At 31.9% G+C, this 20,074-nt stretch overlaps 4 protein-coding genes across 4 annotated transcripts; 1 reads left to right on the top strand and 3 right to left on the bottom strand.

Moving 5' to 3' along the window:
• The first annotated feature begins 173 nt into the window (after nt 1-173).
• Nucleotides 174-2,954, top strand: LOC113403384 (lysophospholipid acyltransferase 7-like). Its single transcript, XM_026643924.2, has 7 exons — nt 174-474; nt 806-1,077; nt 1,166-1,317; nt 1,472-1,686; nt 1,981-2,166; nt 2,297-2,429; nt 2,738-2,954. Exons 1-7 carry the CDS (start codon nt 269-271, stop codon nt 2,930-2,932), a joined length of 1,359 nt encoding a protein of 452 aa, XP_026499709.2. The 5' UTR covers nt 174-268; the 3' UTR covers nt 2,933-2,954.
• A 1,338-nt stretch (nt 2,955-4,292) lies between these two features.
• Nucleotides 4,293-10,534, bottom strand: Pdxk (Pyridoxal kinase). Its single transcript, XM_026643926.2, has 5 exons — nt 10,248-10,534; nt 9,328-9,574; nt 7,766-8,032; nt 5,678-5,857; nt 4,293-4,414 (listed from the first exon to the last, which is right to left on the bottom strand). The coding sequence occupies exons 1-5, from the start codon at nt 10,341-10,343 to the stop codon at nt 4,299-4,301; spliced, it is 906 nt and encodes a 301-aa protein (XP_026499711.2). The 5' UTR covers nt 10,344-10,534; the 3' UTR covers nt 4,293-4,298.
• Nucleotides 10,535-11,896: 1,362 nt separating this feature from the next.
• On the bottom strand, nt 11,897-12,877 carry LOC113403388 (biogenesis of lysosome-related organelles complex 1 subunit 1). The gene is made up of 3 exons (XM_026643927.2): nt 12,467-12,877; nt 12,325-12,397; nt 11,897-12,238 (listed from the first exon to the last, which is right to left on the bottom strand). The coding sequence occupies exons 1-3, from the start codon at nt 12,525-12,527 to the stop codon at nt 11,989-11,991; spliced, it is 384 nt and encodes a 127-aa protein (XP_026499712.1). The 5' UTR covers nt 12,528-12,877; the 3' UTR covers nt 11,897-11,988.
• Nucleotides 12,878-17,628: 4,751 nt separating this feature from the next.
• Nucleotides 17,629-20,074, bottom strand: LOC113403385 (acyl-CoA Delta-9 desaturase-like). The gene is made up of 6 exons (XM_026643925.2): nt 19,849-20,074; nt 19,394-19,524; nt 19,101-19,306; nt 18,719-18,904; nt 17,986-18,142; nt 17,629-17,829 (listed from the first exon to the last, which is right to left on the bottom strand). Exons 1-6 carry the CDS (start codon nt 20,072-20,074, stop codon nt 17,659-17,661), a joined length of 1,077 nt encoding a protein of 358 aa, XP_026499710.1. The 3' UTR covers nt 17,629-17,658.

The following is a 20,074-nucleotide window of genomic DNA, read 5'->3' as shown; positions in this document are numbered from 1 at the left end:
ATGTACAAAGACAATAAATATATTAATGATGTAATATCTTGTCTATGTACTTGTCAGTTGACAGTAAATTAGTGGAATGGCCACAGTGAAATTAATTTTCAAAATAAAAGAAACCTGTGGAGTGTAAAATGTTTTAACAATGTTTGAATACTTTTTTGTTTTATAAAATTATTGTATGATATAATATTTTTTAAAAAGCTATACGACATTTAATAAAATAATATTCCATCTAAAACAAATAGGAAGTAATTTCAAGCAAAATTTAATAATGTCTGAATTTATATATTATTTTTCCTTGTTAGTTTGCATATCACTTGGTAGCTATTATAAGAAAATAACGGATATGGATATGAAAAGAAATTACGGGACAGGACTAGGCTTGTTATTAGTCTGCTTGATCAGTGGTCATCACGTGTACCACTCTGCACTTATGGTTTGGGGGAATATTATCATTATCAAATGCTGTGACAGGCGGTAAGTTTAATTAGATTTTTTAAAAATATTTTATTTAAAAACAAGCTGTCCCAACAGTTGTTTTCCTGATATTTTGCTCACAGTCCTTATTAGAAAACCCCTGTAAACTATTATACGACAGAAAAGCTCCTAAGTTTTGTGAATATTTACAATTTTTGCGCATTTTTTCCGCAAGAACCTTCTACAAAATAATAGAAAACTTAAAAAAAAAGAAGAATCAAATCGATAAAATAAATCACCAAAATGACTAGCTAGTCATATAGCCAATCTTGTTTATTTTTTTATGTTTTAAATTATTAATAAATATATATATCTATTTCTACTGTTCTAGATATTTACACCAAATTAGCTTGACTTTCACATGGCTATACTTGATATACCTTCACTTAAATGTAACGAATATTTACATAATTTGGCTGAATCAAACGTTAGCCTTAAAACTAGTGGGATTAGCTTTCGAAATGAATGCAGTTCAAATAAGGACGGATGCTAAGGGAATAAACGTATCGAAAATTAATATTAAAGATGTTGACAGCCTTGCCCCAGAACCAAGTGCCGCTGATATTATTGCATATTCTTATTATTTTATTGGGCTTCATAAAGGTAATTAGAATATTAATGTTTTGAATATCTATCACGGGTAGGTATCGATCATCATCGAGTTAGATAAAAATATTATTAAAATTTTCAGGTCCTTATTACAGATGGAAAATTTTCGATGATCATTTCAATGCCCCTTTCGGAGCTCTAGGAGATTGCAGGATTATAACGGAACAAAAATTAAAAAAAGCTATTGTATGTTGGCTTGGATATTTGCTATTGCGCTCAAAATATTCTCCAGAGGTACTAAATATCATCATAAAAAATACGTACATATACGCGTAACAATGACAGTAATAAAATGTTCAAAATTATACGAATAAAATATTTGTCCCCGTTTATAAACAATTTAAACGAAAGCTTTGTTTGGTTATTTAATATAATAGCGAATTTTCAGCTTTATTATGAAGACGTATTCTACAATATGTATGGAGCTGATTTTCGCTACTTGTACAATATACCGCAATTGACGATGTATCTCCTCCACTGGAAGACGGTCATGATGTTGTGCACAAGTGTCTTTACTGAAGCTGGGTTCGGAGTGTATCCGGCTAAATGTCAGCCAATACCAGGATTTGGACCATCTACTCATTTAAGTTTTGTTACATTGGCGTAAGTTTTCATTTTGAACCCTTCCTGCCTATTCTACAATGCTCTGAAACGTTAAGATTCTCAAAGTTACATATAAGCATTTATAACTGAGAGTGTTTACGATCCCCGGTTTCTGTGTGAACGTTTGCAAATTAGATTCCTGTTCTTGAGGAATATTTGTAATATCATGCGGGTGTTATTTTGTGCTGTATTTTTTCGACCAGATACAGTGTTGTGATCCGGTATTATTATGTCTACTTATTAATTATTGTTTACTATTTTAATATGATTTTTAAGTTATACATATGTTACCAGGACTACTTCCACTAATGTGGCACTTGAAGAGGAATACAATTTCTCAATGCTGAAGTGTTTTGATGTTGAAGGGTTGCTCATAGGGCCCAAGATGAAGGATACGATGCGGAGTTGGGACATGCCGACACGCTATTGGTTTTGGGCATATGTACAAAAAACATTTGTCAAGTCAAATAAAGAAGTGAGGTATGTTTTAGAAAATAATTATACAATTTGTGAGTTATTTAAAACATAAATCGTTTGTTTTGTTGTAAAATGTTAAGGACAGAAAATACTAAATAATCATTATACAAATATGTAATTTTTTTAATTACAGGAGTGCTTTTTCTCTTTTGGCTTGGACGTTGTGGTCTGGTCCAACATTACCTCAATTCATAATAGCTTCTACGCTGTGGGTTTACGTTCACCTTGAGGCAGAGTACACTGTGCTATACGATACATCCGGCGCAGTGAGTAAAAATAGAATGACTATTTTTAAAATCCGTTTTTCATCATAATTTTCAGAACACTCAATTTTATTTTTACATCATGCACCTGTGTTTATCTTCTATTCTAGCGTATTCCCAAAATAACTAATGATTTCTTAATAAATAAGGTTTGTTGTTAAACCAAAAAATGAACAACATTTAGTTTACGCCATGTACTTATATTCAAATTAAAAAAATTAAAATCACGCGAAACATTACTTCCATTATTCGGATTTTCTCTAAACCATATAATTGAAAAGATTTTCAGTTTGTTTTAATTTTGTTTTCAGCTAAAACTTCCTTGGGACATCGGCTTCTCAATAATGCGTATGTTTTGTCTACTGTACCTGACTCCGTGTTTCGTTATCAAGAATACTGATATCGTCTTGAGGTATTATAATTCAATTTTTTGGGTTTTCCACTTGCTACTTGTCTTTTTGATGATTTATTCAGTTATAGTTTATAAAACTAGAAGAAGCTTATGATTAAATTTCGATATACATATAATAGTTTTATTTGATTCTACGAAAAAGAAAACGAACTCAATTTGTATACATTGCCATTTATTGTAACATTTAAATAAGTCCATAACAAAAGTTAAGCGCTTAATTTAAAAATCTTAAAACTTATTTTTTTAAATAAACAATAATTATTATTCGTCATATCACAGAGACACTTATTCTGTATGGAAGACAATTGTTGAACTTAAGACTAACAGAATGCTATTTATTTATTTGATCATGAAAAAATATCAATATGGTCTGAATTCTTGTTACAAATATCAATTTCCTTATATTTACTATAAACATGATTAATTTCGAATCGATACGATATGGTTTACACTGTTCACTTTCAACATTTATTTAACGAAGCAATTATTCCATCAAAAAATATACTTTTATAAAATGATACTTAAATTAGTGCAACGTTACAACATATTAAAATTAGTTTAAAATGAATCGATTTCTAGCACATCATTGTATCGTCTACGTACTCACTACTGCATTCCTCACTTCACTGTACCAGCTCTATGTTAGTTTATATATTTTAAATATTAGATCTATGTAAAGTATTTCATAGATTTAAATCTCCGTAAATATAATTATTTAGTTTTAATAACTTTCTTGTATGAGTAAGAAAATACCAAACGGTCGTCAACATTTATAAATGTAATAAATAATTAATCATCACCATAATTTGCTATGATAAATTGAGAATTTAACCTATTTTACTAGCTAGCTAAGCTCATAATTGCGGAATAAAAAGGCTATATAAATATTAAAATCTCTTTTAGTTATACGATTATAACTATTGGTATGGAAATGTTTTATTGTCTTTTGTACTTTTTTTTAAATATTTTTGAAGATATAACATAATATTCCTCTTAAAAAATGCCGATTACATCATCAAACATCACTAATTTAAGCTTGGCGCTAGCTATGCACGATAAACTTGACTCAAGCAAATACGACCAAAGCGCGCGACAGACGAAGCGGTCGTGAGGGAAATTGTCTCCACCTTTTCAATGTACCGCACACATGTGTGTACCGGCATTTGTTAAAACAATTGTTATATAAATATAAGTAACAGACTTCGAACAACAATATTACTGTGTTATTATAATATTAATATCGATGCTATTAACGCACTTTGTGACATGTTTGTGTATGAAATCATCTTTAATATATATTGGCAGCACAATCGCTTTGTCTCTTTCTAAATAGTTGTCAATTACGAAGCTTTTGGTCGGCCTAAATTTTGGTTTATTACATTAAACATTAAAATAAATCAACAAATAATAAAATTTAATATGAAAAAAATTAACAATAACCTTATAGAATGATATTCTTCTTAAGTTCTAATTTCTATGCTGTTTATAATAATCTTTGGATCCTCAATAGTAGCTTTGTTTTGAATTAATTTCAATTCCAACAATGCTGGTGAAATGTTGCCAGTTGGTTGCAACTCTGTAATTAAATAACATCAATCAAATACATATAATATACTTTTGTTGTACTAAATATTGAAACATTACAGTACCAAACAACATGAGGCATCACACTGATGGGCTCAAGTATATGTTTTTATGTAATAGGTAGGCGGACGGGCAATTACGCCAACTAACAAGTGGTCACCACCATAGACATTGACGCTGTAAGAAACAATAACCATTCCGCACATTACACCAATGCGCCACCAACCAACCGAAGCTAAGGTGTTATGACCCTTCTGCCTGTAGTTACACTGGTTTACTCACCCATCAAACCAGAACACAACAATAGTAAGTATTGCTGTTTGGCGGTAGAATATCTGATGTGTGGGTGGTGCCTACCCAGACGGACTTGCACAAAGAAAAATATATGTACGTGAAATAGCAACACTTGAGTAAGGTTGCTTTACTTTTTTAAAAGGCTTATTGATTTACGTGACATTTGGCTTTTCCATTTCCTTTCAAAAAACATAAAAAAATAAACACGCAAAGTACCTTCTGGTTACGTTTATAAGCAATTTTTTCTAAGACAGGTATCTATCAAAAGTTTTCTTTTTAATTTAATTTAAATCTGAATGTTAAGTAATGCAATACTGAGGGCGCATTCGGCTAATTTTTGTAGAATATCTTTTGAAATATTATTTTACGTAATCAACGCGCCAATCGTGATGCAAACCCTCTGTCGCCGAGACGTCGTTGCGCTGAACGGACCTGTAGCATTTTTTTCTACAATTCAGAGCACAGAGCACAAGGTCAACGATGTATATCCACCTCATATACTTTACGACTTAGTCCATCATGTTGTTTTAAAAGTTCTAATGCATGATTGTGGAATATTCTACAGGTATAATTATTTGATCGAAAAGATCCAGAATTTTTTCTAACGATGTCTTAATAATCGAGCACGATTTCAAAATGTAAACGCAAATTTAGCTAACGTTCAATGTTGCTTGACCGAAATAATAAAAAAATTGTGAATCGAATTGAATGAAAAATGACTCAGGTCGTCGGTCAGGGTCATATTAATTAATTTATTTTTTGAATTATGCAAGTTAAAAATATACAAAAAAAAAAAGAATATAATATCGATTGATAATAACACGCACACACACAGGTACAAACGAGTTCATGCATCTTGCATTTATAATAATTGTTATATGTTGTTGCACATACGGTGATAACTGATATAACTTAAACTTATAAAAAAAAAACGTATATTTAATTAAATAATAATAAATACCTCTAGCTTTCTCATAAGTGTCCTTGACGACGTGTTGGAGCGTCGCTATTGTCTTTTCAAGCGTCAGTTTCAAGTTATTGTTAGTTTTATGAGACCAAGCTAGGAACAAGGCCGCAAACAAGTCTCCGGTGCCGGTAAATGATGCGTTTATTTTTGGTATTTCGATCTGATAACAGGACTCTGAAACCAATATTAAGAACTAAATTAACATTTATGAAATACGTAGAAGACAACATTAACCTAAAGGATCAAACAAACATTTTACCATTTACATTATTTGAGCTTAGGCCGTTTCTTTGATCCGTCCATTTGGTATTTAATCTATACATATAATAAAATTGGAGTGTCTGTTTGTAATATTAAAATAACCGCGTTTTACTAAATGCATACGTATGTATACACGGTACACCTAAATAACATTTTTTACAATTTTTGTCTGTTTGTTCCATCTAATCTCTGGAACGGCTGGACCGATTTTGACGGGACTTTCACTGGCAGATAGCTGATGTAATAAGGAGTAACTTAGGCTACTTTTATTTTAGAATTATGTGTAAAATAATAATAAAGTCCCTTTTTTTATTAAATTCAAACGCGCACGAAGTCGCGGGCACAGCTAGTATGTATATAAAATAGTAGTTGCACCCTTTGTGCCCGTAATTACAACATCATTAAATAATTTGCACACTTTATAATTGTCTAGAATTTAATTCTATATATTATATTCTATCTATATCTAGAATTATGTTAGAAGATTTAATGAAATAAGTTATTTTCGAGGAATATTATTAACTTGCGCCTGTTTAAATTAACGCTCGGTCTGATATCCCGGTTTGGCAGCCGAGATTGAGGCATATCACTCAATTAACATTATATGGATACATTTTTATCTTTATTTTTTTAAGAAGGATGTAGGATTTTGTACATCTCACTACTACTAAAATGATAAATTATTTCATCTAATTCTAACTTAGGCCTCATGTTTGTCTTCTTTACCGAGACAGTAGACCGACATATACATGAATTGGCAATAATATTAATTATCTTGTGCGAAGATTGGTTCAATAATAATTCAAATCCGGACTGATTGCAACACGTGAACTAAGATTATAATTCACATGCTTTATCAATTAACTTGGTTAAACCAGAACAATAATAACAATGTTGATCGACCTTACAAATTCGATATCACGACACAATTTAAGTGTTTTAATTAGTGAAATCATAACTATTTTCAATTTTGGAAATGCTCGTTGAGTGAATATTTTTTAAATCAACCAATATTTGTCATGTAAAATAAAGAATCACTATTAGTATGCTCGTTAAAATCAGATGTTTAACTTACCTTTGTTACAAATGTGTTTAACAATGTTTCAAATTGGAACATTAAGATGTCTGACCTTCAAACCTTTATCATCATTACATAGTATAAAACAAAGTCACTTACCGCTGTCTGTCCCTATGTATGCTTAGATCTTTAAAATTACAAAACCGATTTTGCGGTTTTTTTTTTTAATAGATAGATCGGTTCAAGATATAGCACAATATAGCAGAGAAACACTAATAGTTTTAGAGGTTTCTGAAGTGATGTCGTAAATTAACACATTTATTGCAAACGCTGGCTGAACCCTACGAGATAGATCAAAATAATGTACTACAGTATTGTACACCTTAAAATGTTCGTCAAAAAAGTCCGCAATGGTATATGTCTATCTCTTAGGGATAGGCTACAACAACCATTTTTTATCCTTTACTTTTTACGAGAAATAATGACTTATTTTCGAAGCGATTATAAGCAATACAGCATTAATCCTTATCCAATTAAGTACCTTAAATACATTGTGCATTTAATATAGATCAATATGGCCCTTTATAGCATGTAATTTAAACGAATATTTTCGAAGATATTACAGATTTAAAACGCAGGATCGGTTTGTATTGTCTAACGTTTGAAAAACTATAAACATTGTAAGACATTCTGTAGTATAAAACAAACATTTAGCAGTATATCTTATCTCATTGTCAACTAAGTATATATTAATATTACATATATATATTAACTAATTATATTAAAAATAACTTTAAATTTACCTTTATTACTGGCAATAGCAATCATATTGGTCTCATCCCCCAATATAGTACTAGAGAGAACAACAGTTTTGGCTCCTATATTATGTAGTGCATCTATAACTTTGAGGGCTCCGGTGAGATCTTTCATTTCCAAGCCAGTTATCAATTCTGCTTCAAACTGGTTCGGGGTTATTATATCGGCTAAAGGTATTACAATATCCCTGTAAACTGGAAGGATAGCTTCTGGCACATACATTTTCCCATTGTCACCCATTACCGGATCACATACTGTAAATAATATTAACATTATCAAAATTTACCATATTTAATAAGATAGAAGTATGTAAAAGGCCAAATAACTGTTTCAAAACATTGTCAGTAAGTATACTAGCAAATTTATATATATCTTATTTACTTACTATTGTAAAAAATACTCTAAAAAAATGTTAACTTTCATTTATCCAACTTATGTATGGAGTATATATAAAGTTAGATAATTTTAAATTCTTGTAAATTTAAATAGATAACAATATATTATTGTTTAATATAGTTGACACATAAATTATTAGTATATATTTATAATGGCAGAAATAATGACGACTATAAATTAAGACTTGCAAAGACCTTGATATTATTTACCATATATAACAATATGTTATCTTATTCTATTATTTCATAATGATAAGGTTATCATCTACAACTAAAGCAAATTAATTTTACAAATACAATTTCTTATACTTAAGTGTTAAAAGAATATTTTTTTAACATAAACACATGGCATCATAATAGTAACCACAATGTTGAATGATAAGTTTAGTGCAATAGAGTTTTATCTTTGGCTATATCCAATCATAAAATAAAATACCATGACAATCAGGGTATTACTTTTTGTATTCATTCAGAATAAACAAACAAAAAAGTATTTACTTCATAACATAGTATAAACTCTTTTTTTTTATTTATAGCAGAAGTCATTTTCTCAGTATGAACGTATAATGAAAGATTTGTATAAACAATGTTACTATCAAAGTCACCAATAAATGTAACCACACAAAATAACAATGTACAAGATAAAGATTTTACTGTTAGGTTTTATCTTTACGACTCTGTGTGTTAGCATATTATCTTTTGCATTTTACATGCATACATTTTAGTATTCAAATTGGAAAAAATATTCTTTATAAAACATTTATTGGACATGGTTTGTGGAAAATTGATAATTTAAAAAAATACATTCAATCATAAAAAAATATATATATATATATATATTAAATATATATATATATATATGTTTCTTTCGCCGGTTCTTCTCAGGTCCGAGGTGCTAAATTCCGAACCGGTGGTAGATTTTTGACAGACAATAAGCAAGTGTAAACACTTCTATATTGAATAAAGATTTTTGACTTTGACTTTGACATAATTCATTATTTTCATTTAGTTTCGGTTTACAGTTTATAATATTTCAAACATTTTTTTGGTCCCTATTTTAAATATAACTTTACGAGCATTTATTACTGGCTCATATGACAGCAATTTGCAAATATACAAATGCTTAATGTACCCAAAAAAATAATTCTACTCACCATATATTAAGTTTGGATTTTTTTGTCGGAGCATTTTAATGATTTGGGCAATTTGTTTTAATGAATCAGGGGACATTGAGTATCCAGTAAGAAAATGTGTAAAATAATCAACTTCATTCAACATAAGACCTTCAATAAGAGCTCCCATTTCCTCATTTTTCAATATTGTTCCTTTATGTTTATGTACATATCCCCCATGTGTTGAAAATTGTACAGAATTTATAGCGTCAACTTCAAAACCTAAAATCTAGAATATAGGAACAAACCTTTATTACTAAGAAAAGAATTGCTTAGTATCTAATTGGTATATCAACAAAGACTTAAAAATAATTATTTAAATATGTTAGTAGCAAAAAAAAAGTGTATGTACTTCCACATTTTAATATTCTAATTTAATTCAAATTAATAGTCCATTAGTCTAATATTTATATCAATATTATACTGAATTGATTAATATTTGTTAATATAGTTTTTTTTTTTTTTTGTGGTCACCACCACCCATAGACAATGGCGCTGTAAGAAATATTAACCATTCCTTACATTACCAATGCACCACCAACCTCGGGAACTAAGATGTTATGTCCCTTGCGCCTGTAGTAACACTGGCTCACTCACCCTTCAAACCGGAACACAACAATACTGAGTATTGCTGTTTGGCGGTAGAATATGAGTGGGTGGTACCTACCCAGGGCTTGCACAAAGCCCTACCACCAAGTAAACCTCTTACAAATAGAGTTACAATACCTCGAGCCATTCGACTGATGTTTGAAAGATGTTTTTTTTTTAAATAACCATTCTGATTTCTGATCTCCCTTGATCTGATTACAAGGCTAGGGTGTGTAAATAAATAGATGGAACTGTTTTTTTTTTATATTATAACATTTAAGGAAACGAAAATACAAAATATTTTAATGACTTACTTGAAGAGGGAAAACGGCACTTTTATTACCAACATATCCGTGAACGACATGGCTTTGGATTGATAATACCCTAGGAGTTTCAGAAGACATTTTCATTAAAATATTATTCGTCAGCAATTGTGAAGTATATTGTTGTCAATCCCGAGTTAACCTTTATTAACTAATAAATCTTGATACATTAAACTAATCTTACTTTTAAGGATTTAAGAAATATTGTACGATAGACTGAGAAACGACTGAACATTTGAATATTTAAGTCCGACTGACAACACAAATTATTACTTCATTAGATTATGAAATATGAACATTAAATAGTAGTAGTTACTAGTTGTCAAAGTGATAGGGATATTTTTTTCATTTTAAAATAGGTGAAGGTATTCCGCCTTACAGCCACTGACAACATTAATATTTAGCGTACAGAAGTGAAATAGATTAAAAAAAGACAAGAATATAAGTTAGTTTAAACAATTTACTAACAAACCAAATAGTTCTAACTTCGAATTTATCTTAACATAATTAAATCACCAATTCATATATATTGAAGTAAATTACTTACTCAGTTGAGCTTACAAATCCAAATAAAACACAAATAACACTTTTAACAAATTACAAGTCGCGCCAATATTGACCTTACTGTCCGCGCCCAAAAAGCAAAAGTAATGATGGCTTGATACGATTTCGCGCGCTTTTTTATTTATTTTATTCATTCCAGCCAGTTGTATAGTTAAAGGAATCTCCTAAATATATATATTATAATATTATACATACTTAAGAAATACCTAGTGCTAAATATATGGTATTAATTTTTGTATTACTGTATAGTTTTTTCTACCTAATCATGGAGAAATATTAACAAAAAGATTAAAACATTAAACATGATCAAATGGGTGTTCGATCATGTTGTTGTTGATATTAACATACTGACTTGTTCGCCTTGAACAAAAATTGTAACCAGAGACGTTGAATAAAATAAATAATCGATTTTTAAAATCTATCTTTTCTTTTGTATCATTCGTATATGTTCTATATGATATGAATCAACCTTAAAGAGCAAAATGTGGTTTTTCAACTGCATTGCAACAACTTCTTAACTATGGAAGACTGAGAAATTTTCGATAGTAAAACTAAATAATTTAATTATTTTGAGGGAGGATTTTATCTTAGCACCATTAGACAGCATGTAGAGCAATGGTGCAGTTATAGCAAACATTAATACACAGCCAACAAAATTACTCTATAGACAATAGTTTAAATTGCAAGAATATAATATTTTAAGTTTTCTTGTGCCAGCTGCAGCACAAATGTATTAAAATAAATTTATGGATGCATTGGAAAAATATATTGGCTGTGGGATAAGATCTTTTGGTATAAGGTAGGAAATATACAGACTGGTAGACTTTTCGTATTAAATTGGTCTTCTTTAAAAAAACAACGTATCAGACTAATGCTAAATTAGTAGATCATTGTTTAAGATTCATTATGAATACTAATTTTATTGAGTAAGTGATCAACTATATTTTATTTTACCTGACTTACAACTATAAATAATATTTATTACAAAACATTCTCATAAAGTGACCTGAAATGTGCTAGTCAAATTAATAAACTGTAAAAATATTGTTTCTGTATATTTCAAATATAGAATAAAATAATACTAACCTTTAACTTAATTAATATAACTTAATAAATACATGTACTGAAATTTAACACCTATGTTTAAATTATACTAGTATAGTCTAAGTTATTGACTAGAGCTGGGTTTCTCTTGGGTTGTTTCATAAGCTCTCTCCAATGTATCTGTGATTATTTTCATATCACTTTCAATACTTCTAGCCCAATTTTCCACATCTCCTATTTCTTTTAAGGCACTGCTAAAATTCTCAACCAAAGCCAACCATTGTTGTGTTTGTTTCGCAAAGTTAATAGCTCCTTGATGTAGCAATTTGGCTTCAGCGTCTAGTTTCTTTTGGTTCAAATAGGCTTGAGCTACTCTGTAAACAAAAAAGTAACAGTTTATTAAAATTAAAATTTTTAAATGTCAAGTTATAACATCCATTTATACCTTCACAACACTTACCCCACGTTTAAGTGATCAACTAGTGCTTGAGTCAAATCATTAGCAGCTGCAATGCATTCCTTGCGTTTTTGTTCTGAAATATCACCATATAATTATAGTTATAATTAATATGGTCCTTATAAATAGATTCATAACAACATACCTTGTACTACTCGTTTAGCTGCTTGTTTAGTTTGATGTTCTTTTATTAAGGACGAGAGCATTTTCGCACATGTACAGTTTATCTATATTCTTAAACAAAATTTACACAATGTTTTTTGATTAATTCAAATATTATAGGTAAACTTGTGTGTTTACGTGTTGGTCTTCAATTAAATTCAATTCTTGGTTTAATGACTTTTAGTTGTGCCGACAAGGCACAGATTATTTCGCCAATGTCACGTAGGATGGAGAAGACACAAAAGAGATTGATCGGTACGGTTGAGGAAACAAACTCAATTAAATTTTGAAGACTAGCATAGTAGTAGCAATTTCCTTGTTAATCCTTAACCTAGAATAACACAAACATTAAGGGTTAATGATAAGGTAAATTAAAAATAATTGTTAGTACTCTAAACTATATATACTAAAATGTAACAGTCAATTAGAATACTGACAATAGAGAATATTGACAACTTAATTTTATTACATTTAATATATTTACATAAAAAAGAATAAAATGGACTAAACACAAACGTCAACAAACATTCAACATTTATAGGGCGAGGGACTTTAGGAGGGAGAATGTCGTAAATGGGATGAAGAAGTTTAGGACAAAGGAACAGGATATGGGTTGCGGAACCTTCGTCTAGGACACATTCACACAGCGAGTGATCTCGAACTCTTATCTTTGCTAGGTGGTTAGGTGTGCATGGTGCAATGGTCGAGGCGTAACCGACAGATAGTAGAAGTGACCCAACGGTCAGCGTGCCTGTGAAATGAAAACCAAGATCGCCTCGGAATTTCAGGTTGTAACGCCGAATAATACTTACCCTTAACCGATTTTGATGAAATCCAAAAATCATTCCAGGATTTATCCATTTGTGCTTTCGCAAGAGTGAGCAAGTCTCGAGAGGAATTGACAAAATGCTCAGATGAACCAGATTGGATATCTTAGCATATGAGTCAGCCGTCTCATTTCCAATAATACCCGAGTGACTTGAAATCCAGACCAGCAAAACTTGTAGACCTTGTTGGTGACAGGACAACAGGGCCTCTCTGATCTTAAAAACGATAGAAAGTCTTAATTTGCTACGAAAAGGATTTTCTTTAATGGCCAACAGACAGCTTAATGAATCACATAAAATAACTGATTGTTGTATGTTGTGTGACTGGGCATACATAATAGCTTCCAGTAAAGCAATGGCCTCACCGGAAAATATAGAGGTTTCAGGGGGGCATTTAAATAAAAGGGCTATTTTATACATGGGTATCCAACAAGCTGCGCCAACGCAGCCGGTCGGTGAGAGTTTAGAGGCATCAGTATATACAGGGAGATGATTTGGTCAATTTTGATGAAAAATTCTTTGAAATTGGACACTAGTATCAAAGGAACCTTTTATAAGACCAAGGTTCGTTATAACATGGGGTTTATAAATAAGAGCTTTAAAGGAGGTGGAAAAAAGAGGATTAGAGGGAAAAGTGGAAAGGGGATGTGGGAGGTTGGTATACTTGAGGAAACTGTTTAATAGGAATGAGGATGTCGGACTATCTGGGTTGCAAAGGTGGGATAGTTTGTTTAATCTGATCAATAGAGGATGGGAAGGTAGCTGTTTGATGACAAAGCGGTCACATAAATATTGCCTCCTTATCTGTAGAGGAGGATCAACACACTTAACCTGCAGAGCATTAGTAGGGGTGGATTTCATCGCACCCAGGATTATACGCAAACATTTAAACTGAATTTTAATTAATTTTTCTGAAGCGGATTTATTGAAGGGATCTAGAACAAACAGTCCATAGTCCAAATGACTACGAACTATTGCGTTATAGACCAACTTCAATGTATAAGGGTGAGCTCCCCACCATACTCCAGATACTGCTCTAAGGGCATTAATAGATTTTTCACATTTCTTGGCTAAATGGTCAGGGTGTGAAATTCCGTTCAGACGGTGATCGAGAATAATACCAAGAAATTATGTTTTGTCTACAAAGTTAATGCGTTGACCATCATAAAACAAATCAAAGGCAGGTATGCGTCTTTTTTTCGTAAAAATCACTGCTTGACTCATAGCTATCGAAAGCGATAAGTCATGGTCAGAGAGCCATTGGGATAGGTAATGCAAAGCAGAGTTTAACCGAAATGTTAAATTTTCAATGGAACTAGATCTATGATATAAAACTATGTCATCAGCATACTGAAGTATGTTACAAAAATTGTTAACAGACAAATCGAGATCATGGGTGTATATGCTGTAAAGCAGAGGACTGAGTACTGAGCCGTAGACCTTTCCAGACGAATCTGGGGATAAGTGAGAGATGTTGGTGTCTAACCGTTATTGATCTGCAAGTTATCAGATTACATATGAGATGAACTATCCTCGGTGGAATACTCAGCTGTTGCATTTTCTGCCTGAGCAACGGAAGAAGGACATTATCATATGCAGAAGATATATCTAGAAAAATTGCCACAAGGTACTCTCCTTTAGCAAAGGCAATTCGAATGTCTGTTGTGAGTATGCTTAGATTATCAATGGTGCTCAACCCCTTCCGAAAGCCAAATTGAGAGGGAGCAAGTATATTTCTGCTTTCCATTAACCATTCCAGGCGGTTCTTCAACAGATGTTCAGTGATCTTTGCCAAAGTTGATGATAAAGCTATCGGTCTATATGAGTTGTAATCTGAAGGGTTCTTACCCGGTTTAAGGATCGGGATAACAATTTGTGTCTTCCAAGATTGCGGGACAATTTCTTTGATAAAAACCGAGTTAATTATATTTAAAAAATATTTTTTCGCTTTATCATTTAATTTAGAAAAAAAAGAGTAAGGAACGCCGTCTTACCCAGGAGTAGAATCAGATAAACCATTTAACGCACAATGAAGTTCGGAAAAAGAAAAGGGGGCATCCATTTCATCCAAAGTGGATGTGGTTGCTGGCATAGAATTTAGAAAACTGTCCTCATAAGGGACAAATGGGGGGGCGAGCTTATCAGCGAAATTGTTAAGCCACTCAGAAGGAGTATTTGAGGAAGGGTCGACAGAATTAAGGCATCGGCGGATTTTTTAAAGTTCGGACCAGACTACAGAGGAAAAGGAACGAGGACTCAGGGATTCACAGAAATGAAACCAACTAACTTTTTTCTTTTTAGAAATTAATTGTTTAAATTTGGCGTCGATTCTCTGATACTTACAAAAGTTATCCAAAGACATAGACAATGAGTATGATGCTTCAGCCTGTAGTCTCTGTTCAGATAATCGTTTGCATTCCTCATCCCACCGGGGGGTGGAAAGCAAATGATTTTTTGAGGTGTGTTTTTTAAGGAAGTGGAGATCAGCTGCAGTTAAAATACCTTTAAGGAAAAGATCATAGCAAAGAATTACATTTTTCAATCATGGAATCAACAGACTCAGCATATGCAGACCAGTTACCATTTTTTAATTTATATTTTAATAAAGGATTGGGGTTGATATAGGGAATGGATCGGTGATTTAAAGAAAGGAGGATAGGGTAGTGGTCACTACCATAAGAAGATGAAAGGACATTCCAGGATATTTGAGAAGGAATGACTGGAGAGGTTAGGGATAAGTCTACAGCGGATTTTGGGTTTTGGTTTGGGTATACTCTACGTATTGGTGAGCCATTATTGAGGATGCAGAGGTTAGCATCATCAAATATGTCCATCAACATGAGAGAATGAAGAATGGAGTTTTGAAAATCGAAGAAACTGCTATCGGAACTTTGAAAGGAAAATAAAGTGGTTATAAGTACTTCAGTGGAATATTGTTGTATTATAAATAAAGATATATTAGTCAAGAACTGTTAAAAATGTACTTATGTTAATTTTAAAAAATGTCTTATCCGTTCGAGAAAATATCAGTACACACTAATAAACTATGAAACATTAACGTAAGGAAATTTAATATATTTAAATTAGGCCAATGTTTATTTTTCGACGTAAATAGAATTTAGTTAATGTAAATGCAGGCGTAGACGAGTGAATTATATGCACTTCATTCATTCAGGGATTCCTGGGGAAGTACCCGCTCAGCAAAGTTAAAAGAATATTAGTACCGCGTAAAAAGTCTAGTTGGCTGTAGAGTGCAGTGTTTATATTGATGAAATTATGTAGGTACTAAGCACATTTTTAAAGTCTTGTTTAGGATTTGATTAGGGGAACGCGGATGCATTTGGGGGCCTCCGAAGACCGAAGGCCCGGGGCGAGCTGCCCCTTCCGCCCCCCTGTTGGTCCGCCACTGATTTGCAGGTTGCTTTTATAATCTCAATTACAAACTTCAAAACGTTCCTATCATCGTATACGATTTGTACATGTATTTGTAGGTACAACAGGTACAAATACTTCTGTAATCGTATCAGATGCCATGTGTTATGAATCTGCTAGAGTCTAATAAATGTTTTTTTCATACATTCGATTTTCAACAGTAAATATTATTACATTTTTTTATTGTTTTGAAATGATTTATTTTTGATGGGTTTATCTTCATCACACCTTTGGAAATTCTAGGAAGTAGATGATAACGCACGAACGCACGACTGCCTCTGTGATTTGCTTGAGTCAAAAACCCATTAAATTTTATTAGTTCGACGACGGAGTTTAAATCGGAATCTTACGCTCTACAGTCGTAGAAACTAACCAATATAACAGCAAATTTCACAATTGTATGATAATTCCCTAATGTATACTTAGATAAATTATTGTATCTAATTCAAACAGTAATATTTAGAATTCTTGTGTGTCAGTTTGGATGAGTGGTCGACTAGCCCGCCATTCAACCTATCCCATAAAAATATATATTTTTTTTTAAAGTATATAATTTTACGATAAATTAAGTTATCGGTGTCTTCCATATGATTATACCTATTTGTAACAGTAGATATAAAGTACTTTCAGTAAGTACGTACGTGATTGTATTGCATTAATTATACTCTGCTAATGGAAGAGGTTGGTATTGATTTTCGCTTATCGTTTACTACAGTTCCAGCTGCGACATAAAAAAATAATCATTTTAAAGGATAGCTTCATCAGCCAAAGTAATAAGAAATAAAATATTTTACTTTCAGTTTATGTTTACTTTAATAATAAATAAAGAACATCCATTTATAAATAAAGGCTATGAGATTAAAATACAAAACATAATTTTCGCAATACAATTAATAAAATTGATTTTATTTATAGACTAAGCAGTTTTTTTTTCTGCATTATAAACAACGCTATAACGTGATTTTAATTTTTCTGTAAATTCAGGATCGTCCCATCCCCAAAGGTGATGTGTTCCGTCTCCCGTACGTTGAGCTCTCTGTTTTATAATTTCAGGTGTAACTGCCTTCAAGTCATAAGCTTGTCCGATCTGAAAATAAAGAAAATTATTTGTCAAAATTATTTTTTAGAATATAAGTTATATCGTATTTAATATGAAAAATGTTTATAAATCATAAAGTAAAAAAAAATGTTTTGTTACATTTTTGATATAGAAACTCTAGTATATATTCAATTGTTTAGTTACCTTAGCCATGGCCTCAATAAACATAATAGTTGGTGTAAGCATATTTAGAATAGGGTGCTCAGTCGCGCGGTAATCCCATGGGAATGTGTGATGGTAGTTATGGAAACCCTCTACGCAAATCATCCATACGGCGAGGTTTTCCCGGGGATTCAGTGACCTATAAACATTTTGTATAGGTACATAAATGGGACACACAAAACTAAATTATAACATGGACCTAAAACATGTTAATCATTCTATCTGTTGTATTAAGAATATTTTTAGAAAGACACAATTCACTTTTATATATACAAACAATATATTTTAATTGTTAAGCTAAACACAAAACGATTACATACATATGTATATATAATACGTGTATTTTTTACTATATACTTTAAAATAATAGAATTAGGTTTATTATTTTGTTAGATTTTCCGACGTTGAGTGTGTTGTACCGCAAGACTAACTTGTCTAAACAAATCTAAAATTAAACGACTAACAAACAAAATTTGTACACATTGTCGCGGTTGTGGAGACTGTAAAGTATAGCGATGCTGACTGTACATTTTATCGTTTTCATTACGATGTCACTTTATATTAGTAACAAATAGAGTTTATCCTACTGATATCCTAGTATCCAATATTTTCACTCAACATCTAAGAGTACACTTTTTATAAACGTCAGAAAATAAAGATCATTTGTCAAATAGCAATTATTAATCATAAAGCATAGGAATCTGTTAAATCTTACTTGTCATAAGGTCGATATCCAAACTTGTGAGCGAAACTGTTTACACTCCAGACTACATTAATACCGCACGTGTATCGAAGGATTGTGGGTATGAAGAAAGCATTGAGCCAAGTCTCATTCCAAAAGTAAACGGGAATGACGGTCGGTAGCACGAAGCACAGGATCGGCATTATCTTCAAGTAATGTCTGAAGACAAAATAATAATAGTAAGAACCTTCAAGTTTTTTTTACGGATAGTTCAAGAACATCGCCGATGTTTCTTGTTAAAATAATCTTGAATACTTCAAGGATATTGTATCTTTAATACTCGTAGGCCATAAATATGTAGTATGCTGAATTAAGAAGAACATTAGAGTAATCAATGGATATTAGTATTTCTTACTTTCTTTGGAACATAACAACAGGATCGGCGTATAGATCACTGAGATCAAGACGACGTCCGCCTTCAACAACTTCCGGCAATTTCTTGACACAGAGCCACCCCATATGGGAGTAGAACAGACCTCGTTCAGCGTTGTGGGGATCGGCATCAGTGTCTGCGTATTTGTGGTGAGTGCGGTGGTCTCGGGCCCATTCGAATATGCTGTCCTGCGATGTATAATGTACACAATTAGGTTTACATTACATTTTAAGTTATACAAGGTACAATAAATATAATACTTTTATGAAGTATACCTGGAAACCCATAGTTTGCCAAATCATAAGAAGGATGCGAAGTGGAGTTCGTGCTTTGAAGCTTCTATGTGTCCAGAGTCTGTGTGATCCAGCACCAATTCCCGTTGCACACATGAGGTGGACCACAAATGCTGTAATTATAAATATAATGAAAGAAATAATTAAGCACAAGTTTGCTTCATTTCTATCGAAGCAGTGAATATTTTACTGACTACAAAATATTCTTAAAGTTTGAACTAGGAATAGGTACGACAACAACTAAATGGGCAGCATCAAAGCCACCATAGCGGCTTTACAGCGATATTAGTAAACTAGCTAGGAGTCAGTAGCATAATAAACTGTAGCCATATAAAATACTAACTTTGTGAAAGACCAATTATGTTATTTTATACAAATAGTGATAATAATTTATGAAATTAATAAGATTATACTTAAGGATAAAGATATTAACGTACCAAACACATTAGTCTGCCATTTCGCAGACGTCAATCCTAAGTAGATTGCGTATAAAGAACCGATGTGCAAAAATAAGAACCAGAATATGTTAAACCATACGTATTCGTATTTTCTAGGCGTAGCGTTCTTTAGCACGGATACATCTTTATCGAGACCCAAGTCTGCAGTCTGAGTATCTGTCTCAAAAACAACCCCACTCGGTGTTGGGTCCACATGAGGAGGCAT

Source organism: Vanessa tameamea, chromosome 13, assembly GCF_037043105.1.
Source record: "Vanessa tameamea isolate UH-Manoa-2023 chromosome 13, ilVanTame1 primary haplotype, whole genome shotgun sequence".
In the NCBI taxonomy this organism is placed as follows: Eukaryota; Metazoa; Arthropoda; class Insecta; order Lepidoptera; family Nymphalidae; genus Vanessa; species Vanessa tameamea.
Note: the sequence above shows the minus strand (reverse complement) of the source record. Positions and strands in the feature narration are given on the sequence as shown.